This window comes from Calidris pugnax, unplaced genomic scaffold, assembly GCF_001431845.1.
Source record: "Calidris pugnax isolate Ruff unplaced genomic scaffold, ASM143184v1 scaffold103, whole genome shotgun sequence".
Lineage (NCBI taxonomy): Eukaryota > Metazoa > Chordata > Aves > Charadriiformes > Scolopacidae > Calidris > Calidris pugnax.
In genome coordinates this window covers 1,130,195-1,149,780 of record NW_015090990.1, presented here as the reverse complement: position 1 = coordinate 1,149,780, position 19,586 = coordinate 1,130,195, and the positions used below count along the sequence as shown (strand labels likewise).

At 41.2% G+C, this 19,586-nt stretch overlaps 1 protein-coding gene across 1 annotated transcript in view; it reads right to left on the bottom strand.

Annotated features, from left to right (window-relative positions):
- GYPC (glycophorin C (Gerbich blood group)) overlaps positions 1-19,318 on the bottom strand; it is a 31,240-nt gene extending 11,922 nt beyond the window's left edge. Inside the window, exon 1 of the mRNA XM_014954664.1 lies at positions 19,139-19,318. Within this exon, the coding sequence (XP_014810150.1) occupies positions 19,139-19,172 (34 nt within the window). The 5' untranslated portion in view covers positions 19,173-19,318. The remainder of the gene's footprint in view (positions 1-19,138) is intronic.
- Between the last annotated feature and the right edge of the window lie 268 nt (positions 19,319-19,586).

Below are 19,586 nucleotides of genomic sequence, written 5' to 3'. Positions count from 1 at the left end.
AATGTTTCAGCGTTGGTAGGACAAATCCAGAGCAGAGTAAAAATTAGAGAAAAGAGCTTCCTCCACTAGCACTGGAGCTCCTTAGCAAGCAAATGTAGCTCACAAGAGGATGCTGTAGAAATCTTGTCTTTAGAGATGGGATGTGGGAAGCTACCAAGGTACACCCAGTGGTGGTCTTGCTTCTGTCTGTTCTTATATCCAGCTTCTCAAATTCACGTATAGTGGCCAGGTTTTGCTGTGCTCCTATGGGGCTGCTTGATGTCTGAAGAGCAAACGTTGCCTTTTTATCATAGAAAGGGTGCAAGAAGTGTGTGGACCTGGAAGAAAGTCTAATCTTTTTCAAAAAATGCTGCATGTGGTAACCTGCAAGTTGTGCCTTGTTTTGTTTGGCCCATGTTTATAGTCATATCACTGCAAAAAGTTCTTCACTTCTCCATGGAGATATGTTAATGTAACCAGGACATAATTTACATTTTTCTCCACAACCATTAAAGTCTGCTCATGCTCCAAATGTACACATCTTGCTGGGCAAGATAAATTGGCCTGGTATTGCTTCATTAAAGAAGGTGTGACAAATGGGTTATGAATCAATCCATAATGTACAGACCATGATCAGGACGTTTTCCTGCATGTGTCCCTTCTCCCATCTCCCCCCGCTTCATCGGAGTAGTATACTCCTTTTGAGAGCTTTTTAATTGGGAAGGTTTTGAAAGAAACACTAAATATCCAGCGAATCTGCCAAATGATTTCTGCCTGTTTCTCCTCCAAAGTCAACAATTTCAAGCCCCAGTCATTTTTGCTGAATCAAAATGGGAACAAAATGGCTATTTGCTCCTTCATTGACATCAAAGCTGAATGGCAAGGAGTCACTGGCTTAACTGATTAACCATTGCAAATGTTGCAAATGATCATAGGTAATCAAAGGCACTGACTATGAATACAGTGAAAGCCCATCTGACAACCCGTAAAAGATACTTAACTCATAATTCTTGAGAAATAGTGCATGAAAGAAGCACACCTCGCTGACCTAAACATTGTATGTTAGAAAGATAGGCACAAAAATTTGAGCCAGAATGTTTCAGTGGAAAGTCAGAGGCCAAGAGGTCTTGGAGGACATGAGAATTCCTTCCCAATCCTTTGCGTAAATGGTTATATGATGTAGTAAGACAATTTAACTACTAATCTGCTTGTAATAATTTACCAAGACACGCTTTTAATTTGTACCTAACAGGTCTACCAGCCTCAGTCCTGACTCAGGCACTTTGACTGTGTTGTCAGAGGGTAAAGTGATCTCTGTGTTTCTTAACATTGCTGTGCTTGATTTTATGACCTTAATAACTTCTTGAGATTAGGTTTTAGCTTACATTTGAAACACACACTTTTTATGGATGTGGCAGTATTCAAGACAAACATTAGTTAAAATTAGTTTCCCTAAAACAGATTGAACTGCTTGTTAGGATTTGAAATATTTCCATCGAATAAATTCGGCAGCATTTTTTGCGCTGATTTTTTCTGTTCCTGCTGTGTGCCTGTCCTTGTAACCTTCACGAGTTTTGACTTCATTATTCAACTGTTTAGCTGTTTTTAAAGGAAGGAGCAGGCAAAGATAAGCACTTTGCCTCAACTTTCATGAAAAATCTAGGCTGGAGAGAAAAGGAAGACTAAACTAGTCCAGCAATGAAGGAAGGAAAGGCAGCGAGGACTCAGCAATATCAAGTTCTGTTTAGCAGCAGTCAGTTCTCTGGTCACCAGGTGATTTCCAGTCATCCAGGTTCAGAGGAGCTACAACAAGGTGCTTCGCCTCCCATGGGGAGCTGATACACAAGGGAGCCAGTGTATGCTGGGTGTGGGATTTAGAGGGCAGTGACATAAATCTAAAGGCAAGAATGTTTCACTGGTCTGTTGCTGGCAGAAAACTTGTTTTAATGAGCACTGACATGCAAGGAGAGAAACATGGCCATTATTCTATTAAGGCTGATAAATGTCTATTTCTTGGTTTGAGATGAAAAAGCTTGACCTTGTCCTTAAATTACAGGTGATATGATCAAATTACAGGTGATGTCATCTAGAAATCATCTGGAACCTGGCAAAAGCCTGGAGTTATGCAAAAAGATACTATTCCAACAATTCAAAGAACATAGTGCCAAGCTACTAGCCTTAGAAAAGTGTAGTAATTTTCCCAACATGGGCATGTCTCTTTCTTTATGTCTCATTCCCACCACCAATATTTTGTAACAAAGCAGTCCAACAGGCGACAATTCTTAGAAACAGAAGCTCTCTGTGCTCCGTCCGGCAGCTTATTTGATATGAATTGCATTCAGCTACATCCAGCTCATACACCAGTGCTTGCCTAAGGCACTGTCTACTAAGTATTGCAAGTGGAAATGTCAGAATGTTTAGCATATGCTCTTTAGGGACACAGATCTTTCCTGGAGCACTGATGAGGTTAATATTATTAATGGAGATATCTGTAGTGGAAACTATCTTCCAAATGCTTTAAATATTGAGCATATTAAACAAAGAAAATAAAACATATTGAAACACCTTAGAAACTTGCAAGGCAAATAGTAGCTCAGGGCAACAATATTTCTCATTTTCCAAGGATTCTGCAATGAATATGCAGATTTCTTTTGCATATCTGCTCCATTTAAAAAGACAAAGCCCATTTTATTATCTAAAAAGCCTTTACATATCAGTCCAAGCTCTCTGAATTGAGTTGAGCAATTTTAGAAAAGCGCCTTTACCATCTATCATTCATCTGAGCAATTCTAGACAGATTGTGCAATAATTGTTAAAAAGAAAAAAAAAAAAAGAAAAAACTCTCACTAGTCTATTATTTTTGGACAGTTGTCTGGCATCATTTGACAAATAGCATACTGAACACATTAACAGAGCTGAGCATGAAAAAAACTACACTGAAGCCATATACTGAATATTTTTCAGCATGGGACTTGTTGTAAATACACTAACAACTCATTACTAATGTTCCTCTCTCCTAATAAAACTTGAATGATAGAGGTGAAGAGCGATAACCACCCTGGCAAATTGTTTGACTACTGGAAAGGAGTTTATGTGACCTAAACTGTTTCCACAGGTGCTGCAGAGGACACTAGTTGGCAGTTGAACTAGATTATTGTTGTAGGTCCCTTCCAACTGGAACATTCTATTCTATTCTATTCTATTCTATTCTATTCTATTCTATTCTATTCTATTCTATTCTATTCTATTCTATTCTCTCTGACATGCCTTCTTGCAAAGAGATCCATTCAGGTCCAACAGAAGTGTGATGAATCCTAGAAGATAGGGTGAGACAACCAAGCAGCAAACCTAGATGACTAGCTTAGATTAGAAGCCTAGTATTCTGGAGTCTATACTTAGGGAAAACAAATCCCAGCCACTACTGTTAGCATTGCTTAACTATCCCTTTTAAAGCCTGTGCTAAGGGCTTAGCCTTTCCACAAGGTAGTCAGAACCTTTTCATGGGGCTTTCAACATATACTGGTCAGAAGGGCTAGATTTCTCCTATAGGTACATAAATAGTGTCTTACACTCTACTTTTGCCTGTTAAGTTGCAGTCATGTTTATGCAAGCAATATTATCATGCCAAAATTTGATGTTACTACATTCCTAACTAGAAAAGAACTCCATTTAGTTCAGTCTCCAAATAAATAGTCCTTTTTGTGCTCACTTGAATGGCTCTCTGTAAACAAATGTTGACTTTCATAAACTTGGAGAATCATAATAATTTCTGAGGCTTCTGCTTTTCTGTCAAATGTGGCTGAAACTGGTCAGTGGATCCAAAAGTTCTTGATGGGAAGTGACAGATGGATGAACAGATGATTAAGCAGACAGATAGACAGCAGGAACACATAAGACTCATTTCATTAGGGAACTGGACTGATAACAGAAGTAGCAGTGGGTACTTGGATAATATTCATATTTTGGTCACCAATTTAAAAAAATGCCTTTTTTGGGGGACCACTTCAAAGCTTGTAGATCATGTCTTTAGTGGTTTAAACAGCAAAGGAAAAAACAAAGGGACACTGCTGAGATTTTTTTCAACTCTGTTTTTGGTTGGAATGCTACATTTTTATATTTTGGACTATATTTTAAACCTCTAAAGCCAGATTCAGCTTGGATAGCCTTGGCAATTTCAATGGAGGATTAATGTGTGTCATTAAGCAAAGAAATATGGTCTAGTACTTTTCAATAGCAACAAATGCTTGCTATGGCACTTCTCTAATCAACATATTTTTTACTTACTGTAAAGCCTTTGGGTGGCTGCTTTCCCAAATGCATGAAATATACATACAGGAAAGCTGAAAGAGAATTGTTGTGATTCGAGCTGGCTGCTACACTCCAGCAGAAAAGGGCATTCTTGTTCCTAACCCTTTTCCTTTCAAGCAGATCCAGCAGAAAACCAGCCCACCAAAAGGAAAGAGATGGGGGGGATTTGTGTATTGGCAAACCGACCCAAGTCACCATGTGGTCTGACTGTGCTGAGACCTGTTAACGGGGGGGGGGGTTTGCTAGGTGCAGAGAGAGAAGTCAAAAAGGAGGAATGCTCTTTTGGGTGGATGAAGTACGTTATAAAACTGCACTCCGAAAAAACAGTTCCTGCAAAAGAGAAGCTCAAGGAGAAAAATAGCTGGATAAAGCTGGAGATAGCCTTGCAATATTGGTCTGAACAGAACAGGAAACTCCACATTTTCACTGCAAAATGACTTCTTTGACGTAGAGTGGCTCTAGAAGACCATGGAAAAAGTTGAGCTTAGTTTTGCTTGTGTAAAAATGTATTGGAATGCATTAAGAATTAAGGGCCCTCTATCAGCTGTCAAAATAGGGACCTTAGGGCAAAGCTGTTACTCTGTACCTCCCTCCTGCCTGGAGGGATGCTGCTCTTCCATAGCTGAATCAGCAGCAATCACGATCTGCAGTGGAGCAGCAGCAGTCACTGCTGTCCCATTTACACTTGTATCAAAGCAGGGCACTGTTCCAACTCATGAAGTGAAATAGCAAGTGGTATGCATACGAGGTGAGATTTGCAAAACCCCTCTCTGTTAAACTTCTTCTGCTCACTTTGAAGTTGGTGGCAAATCTCCCACGCATTCCAACTGCTCAGTTGGGCCAATGGTAAAAGCTTTTAAAAATTTTTTAAAATTTCACAAATTTCAGAAACATTACAGAACCAGGATTCATCATCAAGACCATCATATATAACCTCTGTCCATTCTCTCTGTTTTCCAACTTCCTAGTTTAATTCACCAGTTGACACTGCCTAACAGGCTGCAAAAATCTGCGTTCTCAAGCAGTTATGAGAGAGCCTGCAAATTTCTCAAAGCCCTTTCATAACATACCCAAAATATTTACCACTGCCTCCACAGAAGTCTGCTTTGGAACAGTATCATAAGGTCAAGTTATCCCACTGCAACACCTATTAGTATAAAGAGAATGAGAAGAAAAAAAAGAAAACCGAACAAACCAATAACACTAGCACAGCCCTGGAAAATATGAAGTCATAAGTAGAGTTCAGCCAGAACAGACTCCCATTAAACTTTGTTTAAGAGCCAAGTTCCAGCCTGAGATATGCGTGAGCTACAGTTTATTTCAGGAAGAGCTGTGCAGGGCAAGGCTCGGACACAAGTATGTATCTGTTAGAAGTTGGAGAGGAGTAAAGCCTACATCCCTTTTGCAGTTTTTCGTTTTGTGTGCATAGGTGGAATAAAAAACTGAAAGAAGTGGATAAAACAGCCCCCACTCCTACAGGGCCTCTCCATCAAATTTAATTCCTTCCTCCACAAAACGTCTATGCCTATGTTTCTAAATCCCCTAAGTTTCTTTCATGAGATGTGGTAGCCTGCCCCTGCCACCCCCACAAGAGTTAAACACACAGGCAGAAGCTGTAAGGCTTGTCTTTCTAACTTCTTTCATCTTGAGAATCCCTTTAGGAGACAGTCAGCATAAAGTGTTCCCTTGGATATGCACAGACTTCATAAAGAAGGGACATACACAGCAGTCTGGCTTTTTACTTCCTTAGAGCCTTTCACTGAACATTTTTGTCTGACAAGTAGGAGCTCCATTGAACGAGGAGGGAAGAAGGAGTGGCAGAGACTTTCCCTACCCCACTTGTATTCCCAGACAGGCGCTAGGCATGACGGCACCCTTGTGCTGTGCGGAGTTACATGGATAGCTTCAGGCAACGGCCTTTATCATTGCTGGGGCCGGCTCCTGCTACACAGCTGGCTGTTAGAGGGGACAAAAGGATAAAGTCATGGACACATTCACTCCTGCTGTGGCTCCTGGAGGCACCGTGGTTACCTGGGTGAACAACGCTGAGGAGTGCCTTGCTCCCTGACATGAGCTGCGCCTTCAGTAATGCTCAGCTCCCAAGGCTGAATTCCTTCAACTGCAAGTTAAAAGAGCTCATTCAAGAACAGGAAAGTGGGGGAGGTAAGGCTCAGTCCTGCCAAGCGCTGAGTCTGGATGTGAGCAGGAGGTTAAAGTATTTCGTATAAGAAACTCTGGTAAATGCAAAAGCTTTTATACCCCAAGGCAACACTTTAAATACTGAAATACTGACTGGCTCAAGAATTCCCCATGTCTCAGATCCCTAGATGGTTGCCTTTTCCTTTAACTCTCCATTAGGCATCTGCTACTGGCTCTAACAGGGAAAATGGATCATCAGCTCCATGCTCACTGCAGCACTTCAATGGGTGAAACTGAAAAAGCAGTTAAGTCCTGGTTAGGCAAGAACACTCAGCACCATCAGGATCAAACCTATGATGGCAATCACTTGTCATAGATACTGTAGCAGATGGGAAGAGGTGGCAGTGTCCCTGGGAAAGAAAATTTCTTAATACTGGTGTAACCTAACAGCCAGCTGGTGAGGTCCAAGGGAAACATCCAGGCAGCTCTGGTAATGCCACAGCATGGCTTCATTGTGCAGTGCCAGTGAAACAAAGGATGGGAAAATTTGGTACCAAATCCCACTAGGTAGAAGATGGGTTGGAAATATCCCAGCAAGGATGGGAATGAGAAAGACAGATATATGTGCCCTGGGAGTCCAGAGAGACGATACAGCTCTCAGCCACAGCTGGCATACCATGGCTTTGCACCTGTCAAGGGACTCGTTTTGCGTTTCTTGCTACATCTCCCCTCACCCAGGATTATATTCAGTGCAGGGCAGAAGGATCCTCTTAGAGATATGGATGTTCATGCCCACAGACAGCAAGCTGTTACCTTAATGTGCCAAATAGCTGCAAACAAAATCAATTGCTAAACTTGACACCCACATTTATCAGCATCTCCCTGGCAGACTCCCCTCAGCCACCCTCAAGTCCTGGACCTTGTTGCATGCTGTAGGCAGTAGGGCATGACTGGGGAGGCTTGACCCGTTAGGGTTTGAGATCCTCTTCCCAGGTGTGACATATGAAGGAAATCATTTAGGTGGAGAATGGCATGTGCTAGATGTTCCAGTTTCCAAGCCTATTTTCCTCATTCAATGAGGAAAATACACCCCTCTCTTCTGGAATGAATCACAGACACAATCTTTAATTACAGGACATGTGCTCTCCCCCTCCCCAACGACTGCTGCAATTTCATGTCTGACAAAAATAGGCACCCAGACCTCCAAAGAGAGTAGCCTGTATTCTGCCCTTCGGCCACCTCTAGCAGCTGCCAGGCTCTGCAAGGTCCTGGGGCTGGGCTGCACCACATTTGAAAGGGAGGGAGATTTACCCAGCAATTCAGTACTTGGGTCACTTAAAAACAGCACAGTGGAAGCAACGATGTGGAAGTCATGCTCCCATCTGCTCTGCCACTGGCCTCCAGAGAAAACAGGACACAGGATACGCTTCCTGCCTGGGGAAGGCTTCTAGCAGCCTGGGAGAGAGGGCATGACCCTTTCCTTAAAGGAAATGCAACTCGTAAAGAGGACTAGGGGGGAAAAGTCCTGACTGCATTTTGTCTTAAAGCCAGCGTCATGCTGTCATACCTCCTCTTACTTTGTCCGCCTGTGTATAAAGCTGACCCTTACTTATTTAGCACGATGACACTTTTTAAACAGTTTAATCTGTCTCTGCCACCCCATTGTTGCCCCAGTCAGTCACGAACCTCCTGACATGAGTCAGATGCTGCTGAAATGAAAGGTTTCATTCATCGCGAGCAAAGGAAATCAGCAGAGGTAAACCAGAGGAGAAAGTCTCATGCTCTGTTTCCAGCTCACAAATGGTTACATCCCCAGGATGCAGAGGTTAAGCATCTCACACAGAATGTGGGAAGAGGAAGAAGAGACTTTGTCTGAGATTCACAGATTTTAATGCATTCCAGAAGGGGAAATCTTTTACTGAGGAGCAACAGCAAAGTTCAGAGAAATGCAGAAGCATTTATCTTCCCAGTTTCATTCCTGCCTGCCAAAAGTGGGAGGGGTGATATACTCCTTCTTGGTACAAGGAGTCCCTTATGGATCATTAATCCACAGGGAGAATGAGCTCAGGAGCCACAGACAACTTTTCCTAATGTGCCAGAGCTTGAATCAGGAGGAAGTTTTCTTCTTTGGGATCACACAGGATCAGTTTATCTTTGCTCCCCACTATCCCCTGCCTTCAGTGGTGGTTCCTGCTAGAGCTTGAGTTACCACTGATCAGTCACCTTGCCTTCATTAAAGTCTGTGGTGATAGTAGATGAGGCTGTTGTGAGGTAAATCAAGGCAATATTAAAAAATGAAGATTTGATATCAGCAAATTCTGATCCAAAGTCCAGTGAAATTGATGCAATCTCAAATTCTGGGGTACAAGTATCTCAACAACACTGACTTTGGCAATACAATGATAACTTGCAGTGAGCAAGGCATTTCCTGAGAAGTTCTGCAGAAATGCGAAGGAGACAAAAGTGGTCTACTATTTGTTTAGGTGCCAGGACCTGTTAGTTTGCAGCTAGAGCTGATCAGAAAACATGCACCAAAAGTTAATAGGAAAGGGGGCAGATCTGGTGGATGCCTCTTGTTATTATTCTTGTTTCTTTAGGGGTAATAAAAAGAAAAATAGTCTCATTTGTCTTGCTTCGACTCTCTGAAACTACCTGAAAATATTTCCATAATGCTTCAGTTGCTAAGTGAGGAACATTGAAGACTGGTTATCTCTATCCACAATACACAGACATTTGCAAAATGCCACTAGTCTGTAGTGGATGGCATTTTATACTCTTTACCCTGGCAAAAAATATATGCAGCAGAGAAATACATTTCTGTATTCAAATCTCCCAAGAAGCAGTCACTCCATGCCCTGATTTGCTAGGTTCCATGTAAATCTGGCAAATCCACATCCTTATTGCTGTAAATGACTTACAAGATCTGAAATGTGGCTGAAAGAAAAAATCCAAAGCTGGCTGGTGTCCTTGGGCTTTATGCTCTCCTGGGTATATGTGTGTGCATGCAGCATCCCTTAGTTTTGCTCTTTGTCAAACGTGTCACAGAGCTAGGCTTTGACAAGTTGAAAAGTATGAAGATTAGAACAATCATGTTTACATGTATTACCACCTGCTACTTCATTTCTTCCATGGTTTTTAAATGTTCAGGCATGTGGCTTTGAAACACGCTACCTTGAATGCACTTAAAAACTCTGCTGGATTTCCAGTTTGCTTTGAACTACACAGTCTAGAGACTATCTCAGAGAATACAAATGAATATGTTTAGGGAAAAATATTTTCAAGGAGAAAACCCTAAAGTCCTTCCAATTTGATATGCTTTTCCAGTTGATGTCATACCTAAGTTTTCTTTTTTTTGCATTTTATCTTTATGCCACAGGAGGCCTAGATCTCTGCCCAGAATGTGCAAATTGATGAGGTAAGTTGGGAAGATGGATGTGGTCAGTGCCCCTTATCATGAGCAATGAAGTGGCAAATAATTGTTTGGTGATTTTTGTTTAGAAAGGAGATGGAAGGAGAGATGATTTCTATTCTGAGGAATTTACAGACTAAACAAAGCAAAACAAAAAGGATACATTTATGCAAGAGAGAAGACTGTATTTTGTTAAGAAAGAATGGGAAGGATGCGAGAGGAAAGATGGTAAGAACTTGCTGTTAATCATAAGTAGGAAGGAGATATTGATTGGAGAGCTGTAAACAGAGAAAAAAATTGGCTAACTCAGCATATGAGCAAACCAGCTTCTTTCTGGGTGGTACAAGATCATCTTTTTCATCTCTCATCACACAAAGTCACCGTGCATTATGGCCTTTGTGGTAATGGCTTGAACTTGAAGTAATTTCAGATTGCACCCTGTACAGTAAGTAAGAAGAAATGATGGCTCAGTTCTTGGGTCGGGGTATGGGATGGAAGGAGGGAACATAAACTGGAGAGATACGGTGAGGTGAGTGGGCAAGTAAGGAATATGGGAGAGATGTTTGGAGGGACCAGACCCATTCAGCTCTACCAAAACTGAGATAGAAGGTGATTTTTCAGTTTTTAAAGCATAATCAAGGGTCCTGACACTAGCTGTTGCTTGAGCACTAGGCATGGAGATAGGGGTAGGAAGAGTAATAGGAAAAGCAACTGGGTGTGCAGAGCACACTGCGGGGTTTTGAAAAAGAGCAAGAAAACCATGACTTCCTCTTTTCCCAAAGCAAAGAGGAAGCTGGAACGGAAGCATGGCTCTCAATGGCGGTTTTGTTTCCTGGACTGCTCTGCTCAACATCTTATGCAGGGTTTTCTGTAGAGATGCAGCCTAATTCCATGTATATCCCCCTGTATCCAGCAAGGGCTTAATTGCCATTAAAAACCGCTAGGACAGGCTTCTTTAAAAAAAAAATCCTGATGAGATCAGCAAGAAGAAGGGGGCAACTCCTAAAGGAAACAAGGCCTTAGCCCAGAGGATGACAAAGGAAGATTTATATCTTCCTTGCTTGTGTTTTTCTTTATTCCTACTGCCAGGACTGTGGAACATCCTGAAAAGAGGGGAGGAAATGGCATTTGACAACTTGGACCTATGTGTCTCTCGTGTTGAGATATAAGCAGTTACATGTGGGCTGAGAAAGGGACAGGCAGGAAGGTTGAGGAGGTCCAGAGAACACCTGAACTAGGCAACCAGAGAGGTCAGGTGTGAGACAGACAGTTAATAATAGAGACTGGTCTGCTTTCTGACAGCATCCTTGCATCACAGATGCATCAAGAATTTAATTTTCTGCTCTCTATATTGCATAGGACAAGGGTTGTGGTCACAACATTTGATTGAACTATCAACAGTTAGAAGAAAAACCTCTGCTAGCTTATGAGTGCTGGTTATTAAAGCCTTAGGGAATGACAGACTCTACTGAAAATGTAATTTCATAATAATTTTTTTGCCCTAATACATGCTAAGAAAACCTTGAAAACAGAATTCAACAACGTATCCATACAGATCTCAGAAGATAGAAATAAAATACAAAAATCCTGAGTGTAATTTTAAGCATGCTTCAGAATTTTTAAAAATGTACACAAGTTTTCTTCCAAGGATTGACCACATTTTTATGGTAACTCTTTACAGTCCACAAGAAATATATTTTTCTCTCTACTCATTCACACATGTAAGTCTTTAATCACCTGTGTTTAAGTGATTTGTGGGCTATTTGTTTTACCTGAGGATTATCTGGTTTAGTGAAAGTTGGTCATCAGGAGCTGCTTTTTCATCCCTTGTTAAGTGACTGAAATTTTTGAAATATCCAATTAGCGGATCAGAAGAATCTTGCTTTTGTCTTAGTAAGAACGCTTTTCAAAGACAACAAACTTTTTTTACCTGTGTACAGAAAACAAATTTACCTACACAAAGGATCAAATTAGTCTTGAGTAACAATTCTGTGAAAGTTATTCCATTATAAATTAATTTTCCCATAATTATCTGAGGTGGACACAGAATTACATAATATGAATTGATTCCTGAATAAATATTCTGTTTCCAAAGGAGGATAGTTACTCTTTAAAGGATAACTTTTATTTCAGCATGAATACGCTAAAATGTTCAGTTTTTCCAGAAAACTGTCCCGAAGATGCAACTACCAAATTTTCCCAGCAGAGAAGAGCTACTAGAATCACAGAATCATGGAATCATAGAATGGTTTTGGGTTGGAAGGGACCTTAAAGATCATCGAATACCACTGCCCCTGCCATGGCCAGGGGCACCTCCCACTAGACCAGGTTGCTCAAAGAAGAATCCAACCCTGACAAAATCCCCTGCCTGCTTGAGATTTAAACTTGCACCATTCACTGCAACAAGAAGAGTGCAGACTTGGCCTTTCCTAATCTGGATTCTCCCCTTTTAAATAGCTTGATCTGTATTGAACATCTACTTTCTCCTTGTTTCTGAAGTCATTATCATTGTTTTCCTCTGGATCTTTGCTCATGTAGACTGGGTCCTGTAATAGTCTCCAAGATGGATTCAGGCAAATACTGTGATGTCTAAATTCAAAACATGGAGTGATTCAGTGTCTACACCACTGTGCGCTGCTAGGCTCTGACTGTATATACAGTCAGCAGAGAGATACCTTAATCTGGCATATGCAAGGGATAGTTTGCATAAGGCCACTTCACTGGTGTTTTACTATATCACGTACAAAAGAGATTTTGTAATGTTTTCCAACTCCTTATATATAGCCCAAGCCTTCTTGCTTTCTTTCTTGTCACTCAGTTTATGCCTCTGTGAAGCCTTCAAAAATCTAGTGATTTTTTTTTTCCTGCTACTTTTGAAGGTATCTGTCATATAAAGGAGGAAACATGAGCTTGTGGGTATTGGTCTGTGAATAGAGATGGGGGCAGTGTAACAAACCTCTCCAAATCTAGAAGTCTGACTACTGAAAAGCCATATAAGTAGTGACAAGTGTGGTGTGTGTGTGTATATATATGTATGTCTGTGTATATGTATGTATATAAATATACAGTATATTATTTATACATACACTGTGTGTGTATATATGTACGTATATTAAGAATTCAAATAAATTTTTGAGGTTTGATGTCTCTGCAAATAGTGCCTGCAAATCTGAGCACCTACATATATGTAAAGAATTGATGTCTGATTCTACATTGCGGTGACCTTGTCACACATGGTCTTTATAATGGGGACTGTCTCATAAAGCTAGATATTTTAAACATGCAGTCCACAGAAAAATAGGCATTATCACTCACGATAACATGGAGCTGTCTCAGGGTGCGTTCAAAAGCCCCCCTGCAACTTACTGATAAAAAGCTTAACTCCATTTCAGGGCTTATCTGAAGAAGAAAGAGGTAGACCCTCATGAAATAACTGAATTTATTTTTTTTTCTAAGATGAAAAAGAGAGGGAGAGGGAAGGAAAAAAAAATCACTTTAAAACTTCCATGCAGCAGAACAAGTTTAACCCATTGAGATTTTAAGTGAAGTTTTCTACTTCATTGGGAAGAACCCTGTGGTGAAACATATGTCAGAAGAGAAGAAGATATGAGAAACTGACCTCCTTTGCAGATGAGAAGATTAATTAAGAGGAAAATCACTTAGCCAGATGTCTCATTGGTGAAACTACACGTGCAAGGTAGATCTGCAATAAGGGAGCAGCATAGCACAGACAGTACATTTGATTTCCATGATAACATTGGAGAGATAAGAATCTGGTGTGAATTAGACCATTCTGACTCTTGGAGAAATGGAGGAATACAGATCTTAGTTCAGCTACAAATTATGAGCTGCATGCCTGTTGTTATAACGTTGTAGTATTGTTACTTGATGCAGGAGAGTTATGGGTTACAAGTCAATTATACAGAGAAGATAGTCCTTTTCTCCATTCATGTTCATAAATTGTTAGCAAACCAAACCTGATTTCTCCCAGGTGCCACTTTTCTTCATTCACCAAGTAGGTCTTCAGAATGCTTAGCAGCTGCTGAATTTTTTGTCAACTCATTACTAGAGTAACACTGTCAAATTCATCTGACTTAGGAACTTAAGTCTTTCAGAAGTAAGCAAAACACAGTCTGTCTGCTGTCCAAATACTTGTCCAGCTAAGGTGTTCATGTATTCTTGTCACTGCAGCATCTGGGTGTTCCCCAATTTTTCATGCATTTCCTATCACAACTTGATGTGAAGCAACAAAAATGCAAACAAAAATCCTAGTAGTGCAAAACGCAGTATTTAGAAGTTTTCTGATCTTTCTGTGGACTTCTGAGCTATGTTTCTTCATAAGCATGTATTACAAAATTAGATAGTGGGAAGCAAAGACCTGTTGCCCCAGTGGATCTACTGGAATCAATACTAATTCCTACCTCCTGGCTATAAATGCCTTCCCGTAGCCAAAAGCTCCCTCTCCAGCAGTGCCTCTGGAAAGTAGTCATTTATCTCCTACCTGTAATCTGTCCTCTCTAGTCTACCAACCTTTTGAGGACAGGGTGCCTGTACAGCACCTAGCACAATCCGATCCCTCTGCTAGCTTGAATTCTCTATGCTATAAGAATACTAATCCCTCCCCAACAATAGAGACAGGCACTCCACAGAGCAGACACACAAACAGACTTTCATTAGAGAATGCAGTCCCAAAAGCCTGTTTTACAAAAGGCTTTGCTGATTGGACTCAGTCATTTGAACAGTGATGGATACAGGGTATATTCCACAAGCGCCTAGAAAGAAAGGTGCAGCAGTATCAGCAATGAGATGCAGACACCACACAATTCTGTAATACTAACAGGCTTAAGCACATAACCAGCCATAACCTGAATCTTTAACATCTACTGTGTAAATAATTGGCTATTTTTTTCCTTCTTTTTTTTTTTCTTTTTTTTCCTCCCTCTCTTTTTTTTTTCTTCCCCCCATCAAAAGCAGTGCCCTGAAATGCTGAGAACTGTGTATTTTAAAAAAGGAGGCTGCTATTTCAACATCCCCCCATTCCCTCCAGCTTAGCAGTTTGCCAACATTTCTCCTGTTAATTACTGAAATTTCAGGTGCATTCTGAGCCTTTCAATTTGCAGATTTTCACATTGACATCTCAGGCAATGAGAGGGTGTCTGGGAGAGCCCTGGGGTATAAAGCCAAATTTCTCAATTCATATGCACAGTGGTGGGAGTGAGACAAATATGCAAGCAGAGGCATTCAATTTCCATAAATGCTTGCGGGACACGTTTTGAGACTTCTGTGCTAAAAATGAGAGGTTATTATAATCTACAGGTTTCCTTGCTTATAAATGCTCACAGGTTTACCACGGAAGACCAAAATTTTCATAATCAATAGCCTCCATTTTTGTTTATTCGTTACTGTCACAGACAAGCACTTCTGTTGATTAAGGGCAATGAAATCAAATCTATTGCCAAGGCAGTGAATAACATGATTAAAACCTACAGGGATCTTTTGCGGCTTTTTACAGGCCCTGTGTGAAAGGTAGTGGTATCGCTCCAGGAACATTTAAAGAACCTGTTTGCAGCCCCAAAATATATCTCATAATGAGTCCAAGATAGGGCAAGGCTGTTCTCAGAACCAGGCTCACCATTCACAGCTATAAATCATTTTACCTTTATTGGAGTCCACCTTTGCCAAGCTCTCAACCTCCCTGGAGGGGACAGCCCACATGTACTTGACTCTGGCCATCATTGCAGGACGTGGAGAAGCTGGGCACCGTGGAGCCAAGACCTGCTCCCCAGACAAAGGCAACGTCAGGGGTCTGCTCCCCCTAAGCAGGGCAGGGGAGGGCTTGCACCTGGGCCACTGATGGGCTACAGCTGGCAATGCTGATGGAAAGCATACAGCCAACAGGGCTGACTTTGCTTCGCCCTGTTCCTGACCCTCTTCCTCTCTCTGCAGCTGAGGCATGGCCTGAGATCCAGTCTTCCCTCCGGCTTTCCTTTTGGGCCACTTCCTCTACATAGCACAGACCGCACTGTGTCCCTACCCACCTAGAAGGAAGACCTTATCTGCTGGTAGGTGATGAAAAAAGCAGCCTCCACGAACCGCTCTCCTTAACCACTGATTGCTTTGACAGCTGGTAGTATTTCCAATATAAGAGAACCCAAATGAAACATTCCCAGCATGCTGAGTACGGGTTAAATCCTGTACGGTGCAGAGCACCTGCTCCAAGTGAATGAACACCTTTGACCCTCCAAAGATGGCTTTGCACAGATCACTGCCTCCACAGCCCGAACCTCTGACCCAGTGACGTTTATTTGCGTGAGTCCTTCACCTCGTTTTAGCCACCCCATTGCCTTGGAACTGGGTCACTGCAGACTAAAAGGCAAAAGCTGCAGTCTGAAGAAAGGTTGGCAAACCTGTGGAATTCCTCAGATTTTGTAGTAAATCAGGCAGCTACTGCCTGTATATCTCAGCAGAGGTGGGAGGAAGCAAGTATATTTAATAATGATGCATTTAAAAATCAGGAAGTTTACATTTCTGCTGTCAGGTGTGATCCCTTTTATATCAAAAGAAGAAGAAGATGGAAAAAAAAAAGAAACTGGTGTTATATTCACAGCATGATATTGTATTGAATCCCAGCCAACAAAATTGAAGCCCAACTCCATTTTTGGCTTTGGTAGCAGACTTCTTTACTTAGCTATCCCATTTTATTCCAGCCACACACAAATGTCTATTAACCATGAACGATGGAGTAAATATACAAAGACACTGCCTAACATCAGCAGGCTGGGTTATTGGCTCCCTGGCTTCTCTGTGGAGTGTACAGAGACCACTCAGAGCGATGGGATATCTAAGCTGGGCACGGGAAGTCCTCAAGGTTAGCTGGTGTGGCGTCCCCGTATCGAGGCAGAATGCATTTGCAGGGTTCGCAGAGTTGAATATTTTAATTCTGAAGCAGCAGTCTGCTCCCACCTGGATTGCCAGCATCGTACTGTTCTTACAGAATGAATAAAAATTCCTTATCAGCTATGAGTGAACACAAGGAGATAAGCAAAGAACATGAGCAATTAGGTAACACTGTTCAGTTTACATCAGTCGGCAGCTGCTCTGTGGTCTCACCTGTAGGTACTCAGCAAAGAACTCATATGTTCAGTGTAGTCAAAGGCTTTTGCTGATTCTTTATGCATTTTCACACCCATTTCAAAGATCTTCACTATGGTTATGAAGCAAATTTCTTTTCCCAATTACTCTGCCTCTCTGGCAAATATCTGCTGTCTATGCTGTCCAGTGCCTGTCGATACACTGATCTTTCAATATCTTGTTTCTTGCAAAAATTGCTGGAATTTTACTATAAGACCACCAAGACGTACCCCCAAAACCTCAACCATTACAATATGCACTAAACTTGCATTATACAGGAATATTGGACTTCGCTCTAAGTTAATTTTGTTATTATTCTGAAAATTTGATCCATGTAATTTAAAAAAAAATACATACCAAAACACTGAAGAGAGACAGATTGAAACAAAATATAGAAACATCCTGTCTGAATCAGTAAGGGAAATTATGAGGGCAAATAAAGAGTAGATAGTCACTATTTTTCAGCCAGAATACTTCTAGCTAGATTGTAAGTAATTTGTTTTCACTGGCAATCATATGATTTAAAAATGATTCAAGCTTAGAATTCCTGCCTAGATTTTGGAAAAAACAAGAAAACCTGATGCATCAGCCTTTTTTCATTAAGAACAGACAAAAGGCCCCACAGGGTACCAACTCTCATCCGGATCCACCCTAGGCCCTTCTGGGGGGTCCTCTGACAACCTGGGTCTGTCAGAGAAGTGATTTGTAATGTAGTCATGATTGTAGAGCTCAACCAGGACTTGTCATCTGGCCAAACTTGTCACTAAAGATACAAGAGTGGATCTGGACCTTTGTTGATATTGCACAATGACCAAAATGCACCTCAATGAGTCACTACCACCTTCCTGCACATGCTTGGAGAGCACCAATGGCAGTAAATTACTCAAGCTTCTCCAAACCCAAACTCTCAGAATCCTGAATTAGCCTGCATGTTTCTTTCCTGTAGAAAACAAGCTGTAACATTCTAAAGTGCTGAATAAAATAGAATAAAATAAAATATAATATAAAGATAGCATCTAATCTTTCGTGTTGTTAGAACTTCCAGAAAGGACTAAAGGGTAAACAGAAATTTCTGGTCAGGATTCCAGAGATGCTGCTTACTGTGCCTTTTCTGCTGGATTAGCCTCCCTCATTCAGAATTTGGGAAACATCGTCAGTGTCAACATCCACACAGACCAAATATTCTTACAGCAATCTCTGGATCAAACCCTGAATTGCAGGCAGCTCCCAGCAATGCCGTCTGTACATTCTGCCTTCATTACTGATACCATGGTATGATAAATAATTCTGCTATCAGCATTTTGTTTATTAAAAGTTATACAAAAGTACTGCCTTGAATTAAAACAGGAAAGATTATACGAAAGCTATAAAAGAGATATGGAGCTGGCGTTGCAGCATCAAAACTTAAGAGTTTTCCCATTAACTTTTCTCAGCTTATTAAATCAGAATTCACTCCCTTTCCCCCTGCTTTCTTTTTAATACTCTCCCAAAATGAACGCTACCCCGCTGCAGCTAAGCCTCTCTGCTCGTTTGACTGTTTGGGCCAAATTCTGTCTTTTAAAATTTACTGAAATATGCAGAGTTACACCAGCAGAGGACTTACCCTCCCGTACCCTCTCTTGCTGTGAAATTAATTTGCTTGTCCTTAAGCCCACGTTTCTAAATTTCCAGGAGCAGAAATGCATTGTGGCTTTAAATATAGACTGTCAGTTTGTGGCTTGCATCTCATGTTACACACAGACAGTTTAAGACTCTAAACACAAGTTGGGCAGCACCATTAATATCTTAGAAAAGCGTCAGTATGCTTTCGAAATGCTCTATATTTTCATTCCTGAAGGCGGGGGGGAGGGAAAAAGATTCAAATTAAACTTTTCTAAGCCAGGGTTTAGGCGGAAACGTTACTAACTTTGCCCGGGAGCTGGAGTTTGCAGAGACTGTTTCAGTTCTTCAACACACACACGCACACACAGACACAAAGAATAAAAAAGGAAAGCAGTTTCATCACAACTTTTTTCCTTCAGGATTAGTCTTAGGCATTCTTTTTCTTTTTTTTTTTCCTTTTTTCTTTTTTCTTTTTAAATTAAATATGAAATACTTTAGACAATCTTTTCCTTAAGCGGCAGACTGGTAAATCCACTCTTATTGTAAGGGAGGGGGGGTAAGGGTACTCACGTGGTGGAGATGTCGCATTGTTTTGGTAACTCATAATTTACGCCTTTGAAAAATGCCTTATTTGTGTTGACAGTCTCTCTTCCCTGCTCAGAACCGACAGCAGGATTGAGCAGAACAGCTGGAAGAGCCCAGGAAAATGCTCCTCTTGTTCGGGCTCTCCTTGCCTGGCTCCTGACCCTTTACAACTGGAAAAGGAAACAGCACATGTGTCATTCTCTTTTGCCTGTGTAGCTCACATGAGCGGGGAGGGGCACCCATTTGCAGATAGCAGTAACTGTATGCAAGTTTTGCAAGTTGGATGTATTCCACCCCTTTGCTTTTACTAGCCAGCAACCAGTGGAAAGAAAATGCTCTTTTCATTCTTAGCCAAATCTAGAGGCACCTACTAGATTCGATTCCCAAACCCCTGCCCACCACTGTTGATATTATTTCTTTTAAGTGCAAAACT